Source organism: Penicillium alfredii (genome assembly GCF_028826965.1).
Source record: "Penicillium alfredii strain IBT 34128 chromosome Unknown utg000001l_segment0_segment0, whole genome shotgun sequence".
In the NCBI taxonomy this organism is placed as follows: Eukaryota; Fungi; Ascomycota; class Eurotiomycetes; order Eurotiales; family Aspergillaceae; genus Penicillium; species Penicillium alfredii.
The window spans coordinates 3,300,052-3,316,968 of NW_026622698.1; the positions used below are offsets into that span (position 1 = coordinate 3,300,052).

At 45.7% G+C, this 16,917-nt stretch overlaps 5 protein-coding genes across 5 annotated transcripts; 3 read left to right on the forward strand and 2 right to left on the reverse strand.

Moving 5' to 3' along the window:
• Positions 1-2,169: 2,169 nt before the first annotated feature.
• NUU61_001281 (ATP-binding protein) lies at positions 2,170-4,861 on the reverse strand (the record flags this gene model as incomplete). The annotated part of the gene is made up of 8 exons (XM_056651863.1): positions 2,170-2,319; positions 2,369-2,788; positions 2,836-2,908; positions 2,969-3,155; positions 3,204-4,041; positions 4,092-4,210; positions 4,261-4,364; positions 4,419-4,861. 8 exons carry the CDS (start codon positions 4,859-4,861, stop codon positions 2,170-2,172), a joined length of 2,334 nt encoding a protein of 777 aa, XP_056516713.1.
• A 708-nt stretch (positions 4,862-5,569) lies between these two features.
• Positions 5,570-6,451, forward strand: NUU61_001282 (uncharacterized protein; the record flags this gene model as incomplete). Its single annotated transcript, XM_056651864.1, has 2 exons — positions 5,570-5,978; positions 6,315-6,451. The coding sequence occupies 2 exons, from the start codon at positions 5,570-5,572 to the stop codon at positions 6,449-6,451; spliced, it is 546 nt and encodes a 181-aa protein (XP_056516714.1).
• A 1,106-nt stretch (positions 6,452-7,557) lies between these two features.
• NUU61_001283 (kinase-like domain-containing protein) lies at positions 7,558-8,536 on the forward strand (the record flags this gene model as incomplete). The annotated part of the gene is made up of 2 exons (XM_056651865.1): positions 7,558-7,650; positions 7,703-8,536. The coding sequence occupies 2 exons, from the start codon at positions 7,558-7,560 to the stop codon at positions 8,534-8,536; spliced, it is 927 nt and encodes a 308-aa protein (XP_056516715.1).
• A 5,839-nt stretch (positions 8,537-14,375) lies between these two features.
• Positions 14,376-14,888, forward strand: NUU61_001284 (uncharacterized protein; the record flags this gene model as incomplete). The annotated part of the gene is made up of 2 exons (XM_056651866.1): positions 14,376-14,570; positions 14,625-14,888. The coding sequence occupies 2 exons, from the start codon at positions 14,376-14,378 to the stop codon at positions 14,886-14,888; spliced, it is 459 nt and encodes a 152-aa protein (XP_056516716.1).
• A 748-nt stretch (positions 14,889-15,636) lies between these two features.
• NUU61_001285 (uncharacterized protein) lies at positions 15,637-16,603 on the reverse strand (the record flags this gene model as incomplete). The annotated part of the gene is made up of 2 exons (XM_056651867.1): positions 15,637-15,644; positions 15,685-16,603. The coding sequence occupies 2 exons, from the start codon at positions 16,601-16,603 to the stop codon at positions 15,637-15,639; spliced, it is 927 nt and encodes a 308-aa protein (XP_056516717.1).
• Positions 16,604-16,917: the final 314 nt, after the last annotated feature.

Sequence of the window (16,917 nt, forward strand, 5' to 3'; positions counted from 1 at the left end):
TTGTTAATATTCTTTATCTCATAATATTTACCTGGCTGGAAAATTCCAACTGTTCGGTTTCAACGGAGATAAGGCGAGCCACAAAATGCAATGCCAAGCGTCGGCTATGCGCCAGCTAACAACGTGGGCGTTTCGCCGATGTAAAAAAACGCAAAAGCGCATTTTTGCAACGAAAAGGATGATTTTCCCACCTACTTTCCCGGTTCTGGATATTCTGTTGATTGATATGTGACGCTTCGGTGTTCATGTTATTGATGGGAGTTGATTGTATGTTGTGTGTAAGATACAAGGAGGCTGGTAGACAGATATATATGTATGCGCGTGATCCCAACCCCCATGGTTATCTCAGTAACCGGGACATTCAACATATTCAACAGGGGGACGATTAGGGACGATTAGGGTGGATTCGCGAAAATGTGACAGGAATTGTTGGCGGCTAGGCCAGTTTATTTTGGCCCAGTTATTTTGCCCCCAGCCCTCAGGTACATTTAATCCCGAAGGAAATTTGCCCCAGAGGCGTTCGGAAGAATCGAACACACGCCGTCAGGCTCGATCGGATTATCTACAGGACCGATGCCAACACTATCCTAATGCTTCCAGGAAGCGTAAAGAGAGGTTCTATTACATGGCTTTATCGAGGGAAATATTATAAGCGCCGCGATCCTCTCCAGACCATAGCGCAGGTGTTCTGGCGCCCAAGTCCCGAAGACAAGCCAATCAAGTCCATAGGCATCCTTGAGGCGAAACTACAGAAATGCAGGGGCGAGGGTCTCGAAATCGCGCATCAATTAAGCCACAGCGTCAAGGCACGAACTCTATTTCCTATTTATAGAAGCAAGTCCAAAACAGATTTTATAATGAATCCGATTTTCCCCAGAAGGTGGGACAACCATAACCTCCCGAAAAGCCCTGGAAGCATTATCGGGTATCTTCAGCCATCTTCGACAGGTATGTGAAATTTTGGGTGAAATACTGCGTGGCGCATTCGGGGCTTGCTGTTTCTGTGACGCGGTAATGTGGCTTGGAACGACAGCGGCTAGTAGGGGGGTGATATTTGATAACGAGACGGTTCATGCAGTGCGAAAATTAACCAAATGAAACGACAGGTTGGATGATGGTTACCAAGAAACAACAAGTGTTTCCGCAAGTGTTTTCGCAAGGACAGAACAAGTTCAAAAGTAGGGTAGGCACGACAGTGCGAGGAGACGTACATGGCACAATTGTAAGACTCAATCAAGGAGAAATGTTTATCCAAAAAGGCGATTGGGGAACAGGGATCGGCAGCTCGCTCAGGCAGCATGGCAAGGACCAACGAATAGAAGACCACTCCGTTACCCACTATTTCAGCAAGCTGACAAGCCAATACCATCAACACTCACTGGGACAGCGTCGCTGTCTGGCCGAGCTTGGCATTCCCTCGCCGCCTCTAAACTATCTCGAGACTGATCTAGGCCTAAAATGTTTGGACTAGGAGAGAAGTAGTACTAAGAGCCAGCTCATATGACGTGTGGTCTTCTGTGCCGCCTATGCTCTTCAGTTGGCCATGCTGTGACTGAGAGCGGAATCCTCTCTGTTGTAATTCAGAGGAATTGTGTTAATTTTAATCTAGAGGGAAACATGAGGCTAAATATACAATGAGAAGATCAAGTTGATTTTCAATCAACTTGGTTCCTCGTATACTCAATGCGGGAATTAATTCCGATGGTGCGGCTTGATTCCTGGCCTGCACCAGCCTCATATCACAACACTCTCGAAAGAAGTTTTCTGTTCTCGGCCTCCCAAGTGACCCTTTCTCTTGACATGCGTTAGCTGAAAATAACCTACTGTCAATGTCCTCCCATGTTACCCCGTAAGGATGTCCTATATAGCTCCAACCTAGATACAATCCCAGTTTCTCATTCTAATACCATTTCTGTTAGGTTTCTCTCAGGGTGCTATACATCTTGGTTGTATTATACTCTTGTTTCAAGCAAGATAAGTCTATGCATATCCTAAAAGGGGTATCAGGCCACCGCGCGATGGAGAAGAAGATGGGCATTACGATCTTTCGATCACGCCAAAGCCGAAAAGCCACAGATTTATATTCACTATGTAATCTAGAAACCCTTGAACCTGTCGTGCACTGAACTTTACTGCTATAAGAGACCCCGAAGACTAGTCCCGTCGGTCCTAGACATACATACTCTCAACACGACTCTCTTGACCGAATTTTTCCGAAAGTTTCTCATTCGATTCCGCAGCCATTTCCAGATATTTATAGCTCACTGGCTGTTCCTCGACCGTGGCAAGTGCATGTGCAATAGAAGTAAGGTTCTTGATCTGATGACGGTTAGCTGGTGAACATTGGCTAGCGTTGTGGTGAACTAACCTCTCGCCCATTTAGTGAGAAGTTGTCTAGCAACTGCAACTCATCGTGGCCAACTATGGCAGGTCCTTGAATAGTCTGTGCTTTGGACAATAAGTTTTTCCAGATTTCTCTGCGAAACTCCCTTGTCAGACCCTGGTATTTGATGGTCAAATGGATCCGACTTATGATGGCTTCATCGAACTGGATCATCCGATTCGTTGTGAGAAAAAGAATGCCTTGGTAGTATTCCAACTTTCGGAGAAAAACGGTCACGAGACGGTTGTGGTTGTCGTGGTAGGACGTACGCTGTTCCATAAACGCGTCTGCCTCATCCAAAAGAAGCACTGCATTGAAGTGCTTGGCAATTGTAAAGATATTTTCAAGTTGTTGTTCAAGGGCATTTGAATCACCATGGTCTACCACGAGCTCACCAGCCGATATCTAGGCAGGTTAACGAAACCCGGGTAGATGCAAAGAACGATACTTACGGAATAAAGAGGAAGGTTGAACCGCTCTGCGGTTGCCTCGACTGTAAACGTCTTCCCAACACCCGGCGGACCACTTGGAGAAGTTGAAGAAGTCAGAAAGGAAGCAATACTTGGATGGTTTCTGCCAACGTACTGTAAAAGGATGTTTAAGCCGCGGCCCTTGCCATCAATGATATCGTCAAAAGGCAGAGTTGGCACTAGGTCCAACCGAGTTTTAGCCAGTGAGGAGAGCAGCGTCTTGGTCTTTGACGGGATCTTGAGACACTCAAAGGACCCCGGAGACCACTGCACGTCCGCAAGAGCACCCGCCGCACATTCCACTATCTCTGTTAGACTTAACGACAACCCTCGTACCATATGACACTTACAGAACATCTTCTCCTTAAAACTAAAGCAGCAGACAGTCGGGCAGCAGATCAACAAGTCGCTCTCGCCCATTTGATGGGCATCGACACTGCCTTCCTGCATTTTCTCTTTTTCTTGTTCACGATCATTCCCAACAAATGTATCAAAGTCAATAATAGCAATACCATCTTTTCGTTCTGCCCAGATATCGTGCAACCGCGGTCGGGAGTAATTCGGCTGCATTTTTCGGAAAAAGGCTGCGTCAACTCCCACTCGACTGTTGATTTTTAGTTTAATAGGCTTTCCATTTTTCATAAAGAATGCGCTCCCGTTGCAATACTGGATATGTGAACCAGCTAAGTCACGGAACTTCTGACCGCTTTTTATAAGGTCTTTGCGGATTTGTTCGTGATTCGGATGATGGTAGAGAGGGAAGGCCTCCAGTTCCTTGATTGGCTTGGATCCACGGAATTTAAGAATTCGCAAAAAGATACCAGCTTCACCAAATCTGACTCCGTCATAATCAAGAAAGCGGCACTCGAGATTGAAGAACGTGATGTTATCTTGAGTCATCTCTTGGCCTGCATCGAATACGACACATCGTTGCTCTCCTGTGCCGAAGCACGTGGCAAAAACATGGGAGCCAGGCTTGAAGAGCGCCCAGAGGAGGTCATAGGTAATATGGCTATGCTGCAGCATTGAATGAAGGCGGTGCGAGGTGGAAGCATATGTATACTTGAGGTGCTCAATGAGTAGGCCGAGATGCTCTATATGCTTGATGTCAAACTTCGGGTCGTTTTTCAAGCCTTCCGCATATTCCTCGAGCTCCGCGAGAAAATGGAACAGTATATTCTGCTCGATCTTGATTCGGGTCAGCCTCTCGCTCTAGAGGTATTTTTGTTTTGATTTACCGATGGTTCGTTCTCCATCAGACTAATAGCCTTGATATTTTGCATCACCCCACGCAGGATATCACGCAACCATTCCGATTTGATATCAATATACGGCGTCACCTCCTCGGATTTCCGGTCTGATTATAATTAGTAGACTTTCGGCCCGGTATACAAAGACATCACGTACCAACACGCTCACGGACAACGAATACATACTTACAAAGATCGTCCTGATCATTGCTGCTCTCCACTGATTCGGCAACCTTGTATTTGTATGCGTCTTTGTCCCAGCTAGACCAGTGTCAGCATATTTCTCCGAAAGGAAATGTGGCTGGCGGCTCGTACGTTTCCACGATTTTCTTGAATTGAGGTGCCGATCTTTGAGATGCCCACTTCTCAAAGGATTTGAAATCATCCGGAGTAGTTCTGATCGGACTTTCAAGATCAATTGCCTCCGCCGCCTCAGAGTTCCCTTGTTGTTCATTGCTCACAAAACAAGACTGAGCAGGCCGAGTTGCCTCAATGGTTTCAACTGAAGGATATCTATCGTGGACGAGTTTCACCAGCAACTGCTTCAGTTGAGCCATGTCGGGACCCGGTTGGGAATGGTGCTGGGAGACGGGCGTGTTTGGGGGAACTTGGCTGGTAGGTTCGAGTAGCGCCTTTTCAAGGAACACACCAAAGAGATGCTTCAGATCGTTCAAGGTAGCTAGAGGCATAGGCGACTCCCTTGGACTATCGGGCGGCGTCAAGCCTTCGTGGCAGGGAGAGGAAGTCTTTGAGGCCATGTTGTGCAATCTGAATGGTTGATATATCTGTGCAGGGCAACTGATATGAAATGTCCCGGCGACTAGAATAGGACGATGAGAGCTCGAGGAATTGCTTCTTTTTATATGTTCGTAACCCTGGTCGTCTATGCCGGTAATGCCACTCTTTGTTCTGCGTAAAATATCTCATCTACCTAAGCTGGGGCGCAATATCCACAACAGTTCACCTCTCGTCCGGTAGGGCTAGACCTGCCTGTATTTGAAGATCCCATGCTGATTTGAGAGCACTGTGCATGAATTTGGATGTTTTGTTGCAGGGGGATCGTTCGACTGAGCATGGGGAAATCGATCCCCTGCAGTTCGGTATAGTCTCCAGCACGGCCAGACCTTTCTTCAGTCACTTAGGCGATTTAGGAATGATGTACTATTGCGATCATCGAGTAATGTCTACTACTGGAACCTGGTAACCGTAAACATCTCAGTAAGATATCATTAGTTTTCGAGTAAGCTCTGAGTACTAGATGGGTGAATTGGTCGTTTCTGAGTATTTACTGAGTATTTACTGAGTAGATAACTAGCGTACAAGTGCTGACTCAGAGACATGTGATGGCTAGTTAACTAACTAATCGACACAGGTTGAGGGGTTATTTGGTTGCCTAATTACTACCCAACACAGTATTGTTGACCAGTTTCTCAACAAGTTCTCAGAAATATCCATCGTTGTCTACCATGGCTGGCGGAGACCAAGATGATCGCACAAAGCAGCACTCTGAGATGCCCATTGGTCTCAAGGACATATGCGAAAAAATCCACAAAGTCGCAGAGGACGTGAGGGTCCTGGGCCGTTTTGGCGGGAAAAGGGCCTCCACGCTCGTTTCAAATGCGGTTCGCATCATGACCTCTGAACAGACCGAACGACCATTTCAAGTCTATCAAAACTTCCTTTGCGACGTACGGACGGCATCGGGGCCACTCGGTAGAAATATGGTCGTATTGTGCTCTGCAACCATCGGGAAGACGAAAGCCGTCACATTAAATGAGAGAGACAGGATCACACTGGTGCGATATATTGCCACTACAAGCATTCGACTTGACTCTGAACATCTGTCATCTCTGGCTGCTCAATACAACATCCCAAGTACGGATAACTTATCACTTAACGGAGTACATCTTTCCCAAACTGACAACGCTGGAGGTTCAGTCTCACTACCTAGGCAGTTCTTTGAGTGCCGCTAATGAACTCAGGCAATAACGAACCGCAGAACCAATTGACTCATTCATTGGAAGGCTTGGATCCGCAAACAGGCACTGCATCGCAAGAGATAAATGAAAATAGTGTCTTGAGTGCCCAGGCGCATCCGGCTCATGGAAGTATGTTTTCCGTTCTCTATCTAATGTTGTTGCTAACGAGAATGACTAGATCAAATTAAGCCGGGAGTCCCTATCACTATACCCGTCAAACTTGCAGCAATAGAAGTTCTACAAGAGACTGTTAAGGAAGGATATGGCGACCAACTGCAGATCGTTCTCCCTGACCCTTTCCTTCAACAACCGTACATGGTTATACCATTGGAGATCGCCAGCCAGATCATGCGAAAGTATATGGCATAGTGTGATTTAATCAAGGTTATCCAACTTGCCTCTCTGGTCGTTTGATAAATTTTACACGAGAGCCCTTCATGCTCCAACAATAGAATCCAATCTCAAGAAACACCATTATGGTATCATCCATCGAATTTCCACCTGGATAGCTCCTTATGCAGTCATTGCCCTTCAAAATGCTGACAACACCACTGTTTCCACTGATGATAATGGCGGCTGTGTGGTCGAAGGGTCCCCATACCAAGAACGGATCCGGTGTTATCCAGTCTTTCTCTGGGCCAGTACCTTCCATCTCTGCATCAAAGTATTTGGTCTGGAAGAAGTTCAGCCTTCGTTCTTTTATCGCTAGTCTCATCACGTACCTCATTCTTATATAACCTCACGAGCTGTTCATTGTCTTCAGCACAGTGTTGTACGCTTAGGGTATGTAAAGTAGCCATATGATAAAGGGCCCTCCACGCGAGTCGGCGAGGGATACAATCGGTCTTTGCAACGGCGAGTTATTCACGAAGGCGGGTAGGTTCCCAACCCAGGTGTTCATAGAAGTAATGTTGATCAGGAAAGGTAGGAAACGGTCTCGTTGAAGGGGAGAGAGCTTGTCGAACAAAGCATGGGAGGTGCATATATTAGTAGCTTGACGATGTTAGTTACGTGGCAAATCCCAGGGCGTACGAGACATACTCTGTAGCACGAAAAGTAACTCATAGAAGCTTGAAGAGTGAAGAAACTATTGACGGGAAGAGGGGCATCGGAAATATCATGTGATAGTGGATCTGACTAATCAATTGATCACTTGGGCATCAAAACTGTGCCCAACTTTTTTTGCTGTTTGATGAAAACGAACCTGAAGAGTGCTGACCTGAAATTGTAGTATCTTAAAATTCAATGATAAAAATCTATTCTGCAGTGGCAAAAACTAGCAAGAGGGAGTACATGACGGATTCCTTTTGCCTGATTCTGCAGGCAAGAATCGGCATCGGGAAATATATTGATCCAGACAGTTCTTGGCTTAGTAAATTCTCTCACTGCAGCGCGATGACTTTTAAGGGGAACCAGAAGGGCAGTTCAGGTCGAATTAATTATCCCTGCCAACTGCTTCTTCATCTTCATCAGACATGCTTTTACAAATAAAGACTTGCTTCTGTTCTCTACTGTCTGTTCTACAGCACTTTCTTTACTCGGGATTGCACCGGCTCTTACCATCAGTTGTAAGTGGGCAACCCCAAATTCAGGAGAACACCTCTTGCTAATTTCTAACAGGTTTCTGCGAAACCCTGGTCACGACATAATCGATCCCCTCCGACCGATTTCTCTGGAATAACGACCCTATACCGACAATTTCCCCATGATCCTTACGCTGGTCTTGCCGTTGTTGGCGTCGGGTTAACTGGTGTCGTTTTCAAGGTTGATGAGGAAAGGGTCGTGAAGAAAGCCAAGATCTATCCTCTCGAAAATCTCACCGAATCCGACTGCTTCAATACGCAATATATGAATGACATCAATCGGTCAACTTTGGTCCACGAAATACAGATATATAAACGTCTGGGTTACCACAAGGGAGTCATCTCTTGCACCTGTTTTTCCGAATATGGAATCGAGCTAGTATTTGCGAAGCAAGGCGATCTTGAGAGGTACATCAAGGCCAGCCCGGAACCTCGATGTTCTTTTAAGGTTGATTGGATACTATCTCTCACAAAGACTTTATCCTACGTGCACTCTCGTAGAGTGTTCTTGGACGAAGTCGCTCTTCGCAATATTTTGGTCGTCGAGGATCAACTCAAACTTGCAGACTTTGGTCAGTCCATTTTGCTACCAATCACGGCTGATGTCAACACCATATGTGAAAACGATTTGACTGCAAGGATCGAAATCCTCCACCTTGGTTGGATCATCTACTCAATCGCTGTCTGGCGGGCTCACAAATATTACTTTTTTGACCCGGAGAATTTGCACTGGCCGAAACCGCAAGCCCTTCCAGAGACGGGCAAGTTGTTTTGTGGACGTATCATTGAGAAGTGCTGGCGGGGAGAATATGCGAGTATGGATGCTTTGAATGAAGATGCCCATTTTTTATTGCAAGGTCTAGGATCATGATTTCAGATAATTGTTGTGGTTCCCCGGTTTATTTTTCTGTGGGCGTGAATATTCCCCATTAGAACTAATAGGACTTGATGATAATTAATTTGCCTTGCCCGATGTAGTTCGCTCTAATATATAACTTGGTGGTCGCCAGCCCACCGAACGACTTTCATGGGTCGTAGTGCGAAGCCCCTTATTGGTCTCCCAAGAATATAACTATGCAAATGAGGCAAAATAAACGGAACCCCCAAGTAAACGTGATTCATCTCCCGTTTACAAACAATTTTTTTCTTTCTCTGAGCTACACGTTCACCACCACTCTTCTACGCAGCCCTTTGGGCTGTCAGCTGTTGCTCTCGCGCACGCTTGCATCAAGGGAGTAAAGTAGACCTACAACTCACTCCTAATGGGCACCATCCTTCCGTCAAAAATGCATTCTATCTTGATGGGAAAAATTGCATGATTGCATTTATCTTTTAAGTGCTTTGATCAACGATAAAATGAGTAATGTGCACTTCCCTTAGATGCAGCTAGTATCTGCTCCACTGCTGCGATCCTCCAATAAAATTCTCTGACATTCCCGGGGTGTGGTCGAACCTCCTGCATATTTCATATTTCTGTCAAATTTCCCAATAAGTAATCAGTAATTTCTGAAAATCTGAAAGTGGCCTAACTACCCCTCCCGAGCATAAATATCGACCAATTCCCAGATACAATTCTTTATCGTTTATTGCAAAATAAAAACATCTCTTATCGTACGTGTGTCTGGTTAGCCGCCGAATTTTCCTACTTATCCTGCTTTTAGGATTTGGAATCACCCTTTGTCTATTTTAAAGTCCTCAAGATGTGCTGGTGGGAACACCCCGCACCGGTATACTTTTCAAGATGCAGGCATCGAGTAAATCTTCCCCCGACTTCTACTCGCCACATGTGCACAGAGGCTCTTGGCCGCACACCGCCAACTTTTTGCGATCCGATCCGGGACACAACAAAAACCTCGAGTACAAACCGTCGTGATATCTGTCCCAAATGTCGCCAGAAGTCTCATAAACCAAAAGATGATGGTAGTAGTGGATCCGGAGCAAACGGTTCCACGTCTGGTGTACAGCCAAGTGTCATCCAGGTTGGCGGCTAGTTTAAAGTTTTCTGGTGCAGTTATCCCAGATGTTGGCGGTCAACAAGGAAGGATGTTTTTCGTTTGTTGAGCGTCGTGCTCTAGAATGCCTATATCAAGTTTGTACTTATTCCTTGAAAATTTACGCAATCTGTCTTGTCAGATCCGCCGAGATTCTGTTCTTCCCGATCTCCAGAAGGGCCGTAGACTTAGCCAAGTTGACAAATGCTCTGCAACCAATCATGACATTATGAGCCGAGAGAAATATTGTTACCTTAAAATAATACGTCGAGAATCAAGGTTTGCAAACATGATGACGCGGCCACTCTCAAGAAAGTGTACGAATACAGATACTTAGCAAAGTTGCAAATCAATTCATCCAACCATGTTAAATGAATGCTCCGAAGTGTCTTCTATAGATTGAAGATAAGAATGACTTAAATTTCTCTAATTGCCATATCATCGACCCAATTCAGGAAAGATTCTTTAGACTCTTCATCCATGTAACCTATCTTTGGACCGGCAAATACAAGTCTTGCTTCTTGGCCTATTGCCCAAATATCATTTACGTCGTTGACGACGACCCTTTGTCCATCTATCCAAATGAAGCAGTAGTCACGGTCTGCAAGTAGGTTCATGACTTCTTCGAAAATCCATCTCTGTCCAGAAAGCTTTATATACGTTGCCTCGTTCCACAAGAAAACAACGATTAGGTCTAGTGCTGACAAGAAGGTCTTCGCCGCATCTGGTGGTCGAATAGAGCTATCTAGGGAGTGAAAAACGTTCATCGTTTTGGCTAGTGACCGTTCGAAGCCTGGTGTTAAAGGGTCCAGTTCTAATTGCGAGTGTATATTGTCATATTTGGCTTCGACCTGCGGGCTTTCCGAGTGCTGACTGTGGGGCCATATGGCTGCCTCGATAGATCTTAAGTATTGCGGAAAATCTGACATAGGACTACTCGAACATTCGGAATGGTATGCTTCGTAGTTACTCGACCCAACTGGAGAGGCAACAGTCCTAGCTTCCGAGATAGAATTTGCATCATCTGGTGTAGTTAAGGGGGTAGAGCCATGGATCGTACTTGGTTGACAAAGGTCACCCCTGTCAACCAAATTCCCATTATCATTTGAAAAAGAGTATGCTGCTTCTTGGGAACTCGGATCACGTCTGTCGTCACTTCCACCTGGAGGGGACTCATGGGCAAGTGATGAACTCACAGGAGTTTATACATGACAAATCAATATCGGCGAACTGTTCACTTTTAAAGGCAACGGTCATCGGTAACGCCTCCTAGAACTAGTGTCCACTGCCAGATCGAGAGGAAGGAAAAACATAACAGCTTGATTTTAGCAAGAATACAGTACAAGATGTAACATTTCAGATAGTCTTCGGAAACAACTATATGCCGAGGAGGATCCGCAGTTTGCAAGACGAAAGAGAAGCTCAAGCAGCTCTACATACAGATCAATACATCATCCGTGTACTTCTGTTTCCCAGCTTGGCAATCAGTTCTAGAGGTAATGGCTATGGATCGCCTGGTTTTTTCAACTACCTGCCCAATTCAGATCAACAAGGTAAATCAAAGGTGCAAAATGCGAAAGCAAGCGTAATTTGGAACCTCAAGGGCACAGCAAGTCATCTGCGATGGGAAGTAGATAAGTTCCTCATTGATCCCACAAGAAGCATCGCTAGAAACTGAGCCAAGTATTGGACAACAAAAAGTCATGAGAGGCTTTGAAATCATTCAGTGAGCCACGAGAATTGTCGCATCGTGCATGGAGGGTTCTCCAAAGTGCATCATCGATGGGCTGTTCCAGAAAACGATCGAGGGCCCAGGATGGCTGGTAATGAGATGCATCGTCGTGCAAACTTGCATCGAAATGCCAAACTATATGGGACAATTTCCGGAGCGTGACAACACTCAGAATTTCCACAAGTGTCTTTGCCGTGGCCAACAAGATTGCGTCATCAATAAGTATGCCATCTTGGTCATATGCCATTCGCAGAGCCTCGCAAGCATCTAGAACGTATATAGCGTCCTGACTGAGCCTTTCACGTGGAAGCGTTCCCCCCCGGTAGTGTGGGCTAGTTTTTGAAGCCAGGACAGATTTCAAGGCCCATGCTGCCGGAACTCGGAATAAACTGCGTGGTAAAGAAGCCTTTTTAAGTTAGAATAGAGAAACGGAACCAGCGGATAGACTTTCTACTGACCATATCTGTACACCAACGATAATTCTTTGCGAGTAAGAGGTCACAATAAATTGTAGACACCGTCTGATATTTATAAAGGATATGTGTTTCCTTTTATACTGTCGTTAAGTTACAAAATTCTCTCTTCCATAAGTCACGACAGTCCTGACTGAAGGCAATCACGGCCTGCATCCCCCATGTTATATTTCCCCCACTACTTCTAAACTGGGTTTCATCTCTCTTTTACCCCCCCCCCAAAACAATTCATCACCAGCCTAGGGTACCCAGGAGGAACAAGGCAGGGATAGGGAAGAATTCCACGATACTCTATAACCAATACGGCAGAGTAACATACAGACCAACGCAAGCAATAGCTCCCAAAAAGTATCTACTTCAATAGATATAAAAATTGTCTCAAGGGATACTATATCATTGTCCAATCTATTCAAGGTAAGAGAGGAAATTAGGGCTTTCATTCACTGCACTTTGATGTAGGTGACTTGTGCTCTGAAGAGACTATTTTAGGTAATCATAAATATGGATCCTATACGCTTTTATCTATATATATTTATAAGAAATGAATTAGTTGAGATTCTTCATTTACTTGTTTTATATAATACCGTTTTAGCAGCATATTATCTAGGCAATTAATGAATTTCCACCGTACCAAGATACTCCCCGGTGCTGTGATAACGACGCAAAGTCTATCCGTTGCGACGAAGGATCTTTTTGGTTACGCGTTCAAACCAAGTTCAGCAGTTCCAGGAAGCGGCCCGCGAAGAAAGGAAGGCTTGAGGACGGAGGCTACTGTCCATCCCGCAATTGTACGAGATAGCTGATTGCCTCTTGATCTGTCGAAAATTGTTGAATCATCCACACTAGCTGAAATAGATCGCCGGTTGTTCCACAGCGAATCCGGTTGACCAATCTATGGAAAGCAGCTTGGGAGTCTGAAAGCCCAGCCATATAAGATTTTCGTCTTCGATCACGATTCGGCTCGTATATACAGTAGCAAGCCCTGGCTACACAGCTCGTACATGGTGTTGTTCCCGAGCACTATAGAAGATTCGTTATTTCAATCTATCAGGTTTTGGTCTTATACTTCTGACCTTGGTCCTTTTTTTCTTGCATTCCTTGCAAGCCATAGAAGCTATGTGTCGCCGTTCATCCGATGAGCCCATGCTTAGAACCGGGGTGTTGGAAACTTCGTCTGCCGGTAAAACCCTGCGTAGGGATTGCCTCTGGGACATGGTGAGGTGATGAATACCTGAAGGACTTAAAAGGTTGCCAGAGATTCCCTGGGGTAAATCGTGAGAGGTCTGCTGGTCCTTCTTATAGAATTTGGCATTATTAGTTTATTCAGCTGAAAAGGCCGCTTATAGAAGTTCTGGCTCATAATGTCGTATTCCAGCTAGCCCCTCTAGACATACTGACCTTCCAACGGATACGCCCATAAAAGAGTAACAAATAGAAATTAGAAATAAAAATTGCCTCAAACTTAAAATTATCCAGCTCAAGACAGTGGGAACGGCGGTGAGCCAGAGCTGGCAGATCTATCCTTCAAAGCATCCACTTGAATACATAATGCTGCTGCCGTTATGGACTGTATGGAATGCGAGGTGGGTTTATGTACTTGAATTCCACTTGGCGATTGACTTGCATGTTCACTATTAGAATATAAATTGGACTTGAATTTGAGATCCATACCAATATGGCCATTCGCGTATTCGATTTGGGACTTTCGAATTCGACAAAACTCCTGAAGCATCAATCGGGCACCCTCAGGTAGCATCGGGTCTTGCGCTTTATTAATAGAATTTTCAACCGTGTTTATGTCGAGATGGTACAGAATCTCTACCAAAACATCACATTGCTCTATAACTCATGTTAACGTGAACTCCATGGGGCAGGATAGGAACATCATTAATCTCGTACTTGACTTTGATACCGCACTTAACTCATAGCTGACATCTGGAGGCCACCAGCTAGGCTTTGGTTTTGGCACTTCTTCTTACTTGCTCCGTCAGAATAGTCTGCCATACAATGGGCACTCCAGATTGAGGTGTGTGTCATTGGAAAGTGGAGCTCTTGGGCTTCCACATCATCCAAAGCATTCAACCCAAAAGGCTCCGAATACCATCGGAAAAATATTGTTCGGATTATACCAAAATCGCAGTGTAAAAACTCGCGGAAATCTGCAAGCCTGTAAAATATTAGTTGAGTCCTGGCCTTTAGTTTCTGCATTGACAGCGATGCCATATCAGCAAGGCGGTAAGTTTAAGTAACTACCTAAAAGTCATCTGACACGAAGGCAACATGTGATCGATTTTATCAGCGCTTGTCTATCGGACTAGAATCGACCCCTCCTAACTGCCCCGCGGAATTTCATCAACACATATTTTGGCTTGCACGCCACATATATTCTGAGACGCAAGTGGCTCATGCTAAAAAAGAAAAACGAGAACCTTGTGAAATAACATGTCCGCAGATTTTTCTGGCCTCAGTTTACCCTTGTTACCACCGTCTTCCCGGTCTCAGGGCCCAACATTAATGGCCATGGCCGACGCGTGTGAAGTGGAGTCCATGGAAATACCGGCCTGCGATGAAGGCCTCTACAATGACGCATGCAGAGCGGACGGCGTTGTCGCAAAATCACTTTCGATCCCAACGGATAGGAGATACGCAACAATGGTGGTCGAAGGCCTGGGTAGCGAGGTGATCGGAAAAGTGGAAAAATTGTCCGCGGTAAGAAATTACGAACTGGTCTTAAAATTCATCATCTCTAATTTATCCAAACAGGGCACCCGGTATCGCAAAGAACATGGCTTCGAATATAAGGGCATCAAACCTGCTATCCAAGTTTTTTTCCTCGGGGAGACCACCGTTGGGCGACCGTACATGACAATAATTCCATTCTACATCTCAGGCAAAGTGACAATTGGCAACAAATCCGTTGAAATGAAACGGCACTACCATGTCTCCGGTGAATGTTCTTTGTTGGTTGAAAGTGAGGCCGGGAAAGTGGGAAAATTAGGAGCATGGGTTTTTAAGTTGGGAAAATAGAAGGGCCTTGGCAGCCTTTATCAGCACAAGGACGATTTTTTGTTTCCATACCCAAACTCATGACTTTATTCATTGAAGAAGTCCCCTGTTGATAAGTAGTCCAGGGCCATGGATGCGTCAAATGCTATCTGAACGGCTGTACTGCAGTTGTATGGCCGTGTTACCATTTGCTCAATTAAGTCCTGTTCATCAAAGGCAAGAGTCAGAGGACTAGGCTGGGCGAGCGCTAGCCCACCTCCGACTCTTGTGTCGCAAAGTTGAGACGATCCGACTGGTGGGGTCCCCCTCTGTGGGCCTTCTAATCGCGGCTGAGAACCAGGGTCATGTACGGGATGCACACGAGTTATTTCTCCTCGGTCTGTCAAACTCAGTGGCGTCGAGGACTCTGTAACAAGAAACTGATGGTCAAGATTTGGAGCCCATGACTGATAAGCAGACAGTGGGGCTGGACATATGGCCGTAGTTGTGTCATCCTCAGCGTGAAATGACTGTTGGATATCTTGCGTGCTTGTGTGCGACTGAAATTGTATGATATTATTCGACTCAATAGTCGAGCTTCCAACGGTCTGTGCTGTGTGACCATTTGGCTGTTCGTCGTGATTTTCCGGAATATCGGTTGGCAATACTGGATATGCATTAGGCGGCAATTGATGGCTCAGCAACTGCACATCTGTGGTCCGCTGGCGTTTTTGTCCTCCGCAAGTAGGTTGCCAGCTAGCTTGAAATTTCTGCCAGGTCTTGACCCTTGCTAAAGGTCTGAATAAGAAGAGTTCGAACATATCACGAGGGAACTTACCTTCGTATTGTTTCTCACATTGCCTGAACCATGACGACTTGCCGCTTGCCAATGAGCCCCATAAATGATCCTTCTGAAGCAACTCCTTCAACAAGAGGTAGTTTTTGTATTTCACGCTCCTGAACTGACTGTATACTAATATCAAGATCGCCGAAACTCCGACATGTTCGTAGGTTCGTTCAAAAACAAGCAGTCGGATTCCATGCCTGATGCCGTGTGATGCGGACTTTTCATCCTTGAATCGATGAGTGTTCTCTCTCAAAAATTGGTTGATATGGCCATCGTGTTGGTCGGCCGCAGACAAATCTCGACAGAGTTCGGAAACCCTTGAAGTGTTGAAGATCTTCTGCTCCCATTCGTCGTATTCTATGGCCAGGGACCGTTGACCTAGACCACGTCGAAACTTTGCATCAAGCGAACGGTTAGTTGAACAGAACTTGATGTCGTTTACCCGAGGATCTTCCTGGATCCAGTCATTCTGACTTCCATTTATTGGATCAGAGCCCGAAGATAAGTAATCGAGTATCTTTTTGGACCGCTTGGAATCACCTAGCGCCTGTAATAGACTTCGAGCGTCCGAACCAAGATTTTCGCTCTCGTCAGAAACCAAACTGTTCCTTTCATCGGCGCGCGGTGTCGAGGGTTGGGAAGAAGAAGATGGCCGGGGAGAAGGCTCGTCGCTGCCATGCTGAAATGGTGGTTGAGGATCAGGAGAGGATGTCGGTGAATATGGTCGGAGCGAAGGCTTGACGCTGCCACTGAGCTGCGAAGACCGGCGTTGAATAGCTTCCAGGCTTCGCTCGAGGATTCGCAGCGTATTCTCTAATTTGTTTTGGTATGGAAGCAGGTCTTGAATGTTTATAACAGACAGCCCTGACAGAACGTGAGTAGCCTGTACAATTGCCTCGATTTCAGACATTTTAACAATATCCGAAGGGAAGAGTTCTTGAGGTCTCCAAGGGGGAAAAAGGGAATAGGCGATGAGTTGGATGACTGCAAAATTGGTGGTGATCGTTCACCGTAGTCCCTCAAGCTGACAGCGCTCGGACGCAGTTAGCGTGCATGATACCCCTGTCTAGTGGGCACATTTTCGCAAAATGTGCCCACTAGACAGGGGTATCATGCACGACGTGTTGGATCGGTGGATGCAGCGCTAATGGGATGCGGCGCTATGAAATGGACGATCGCACCAGTCTCGTTTTTCTCAGACTTCGGGTAAAGCCCTGGTTGTAA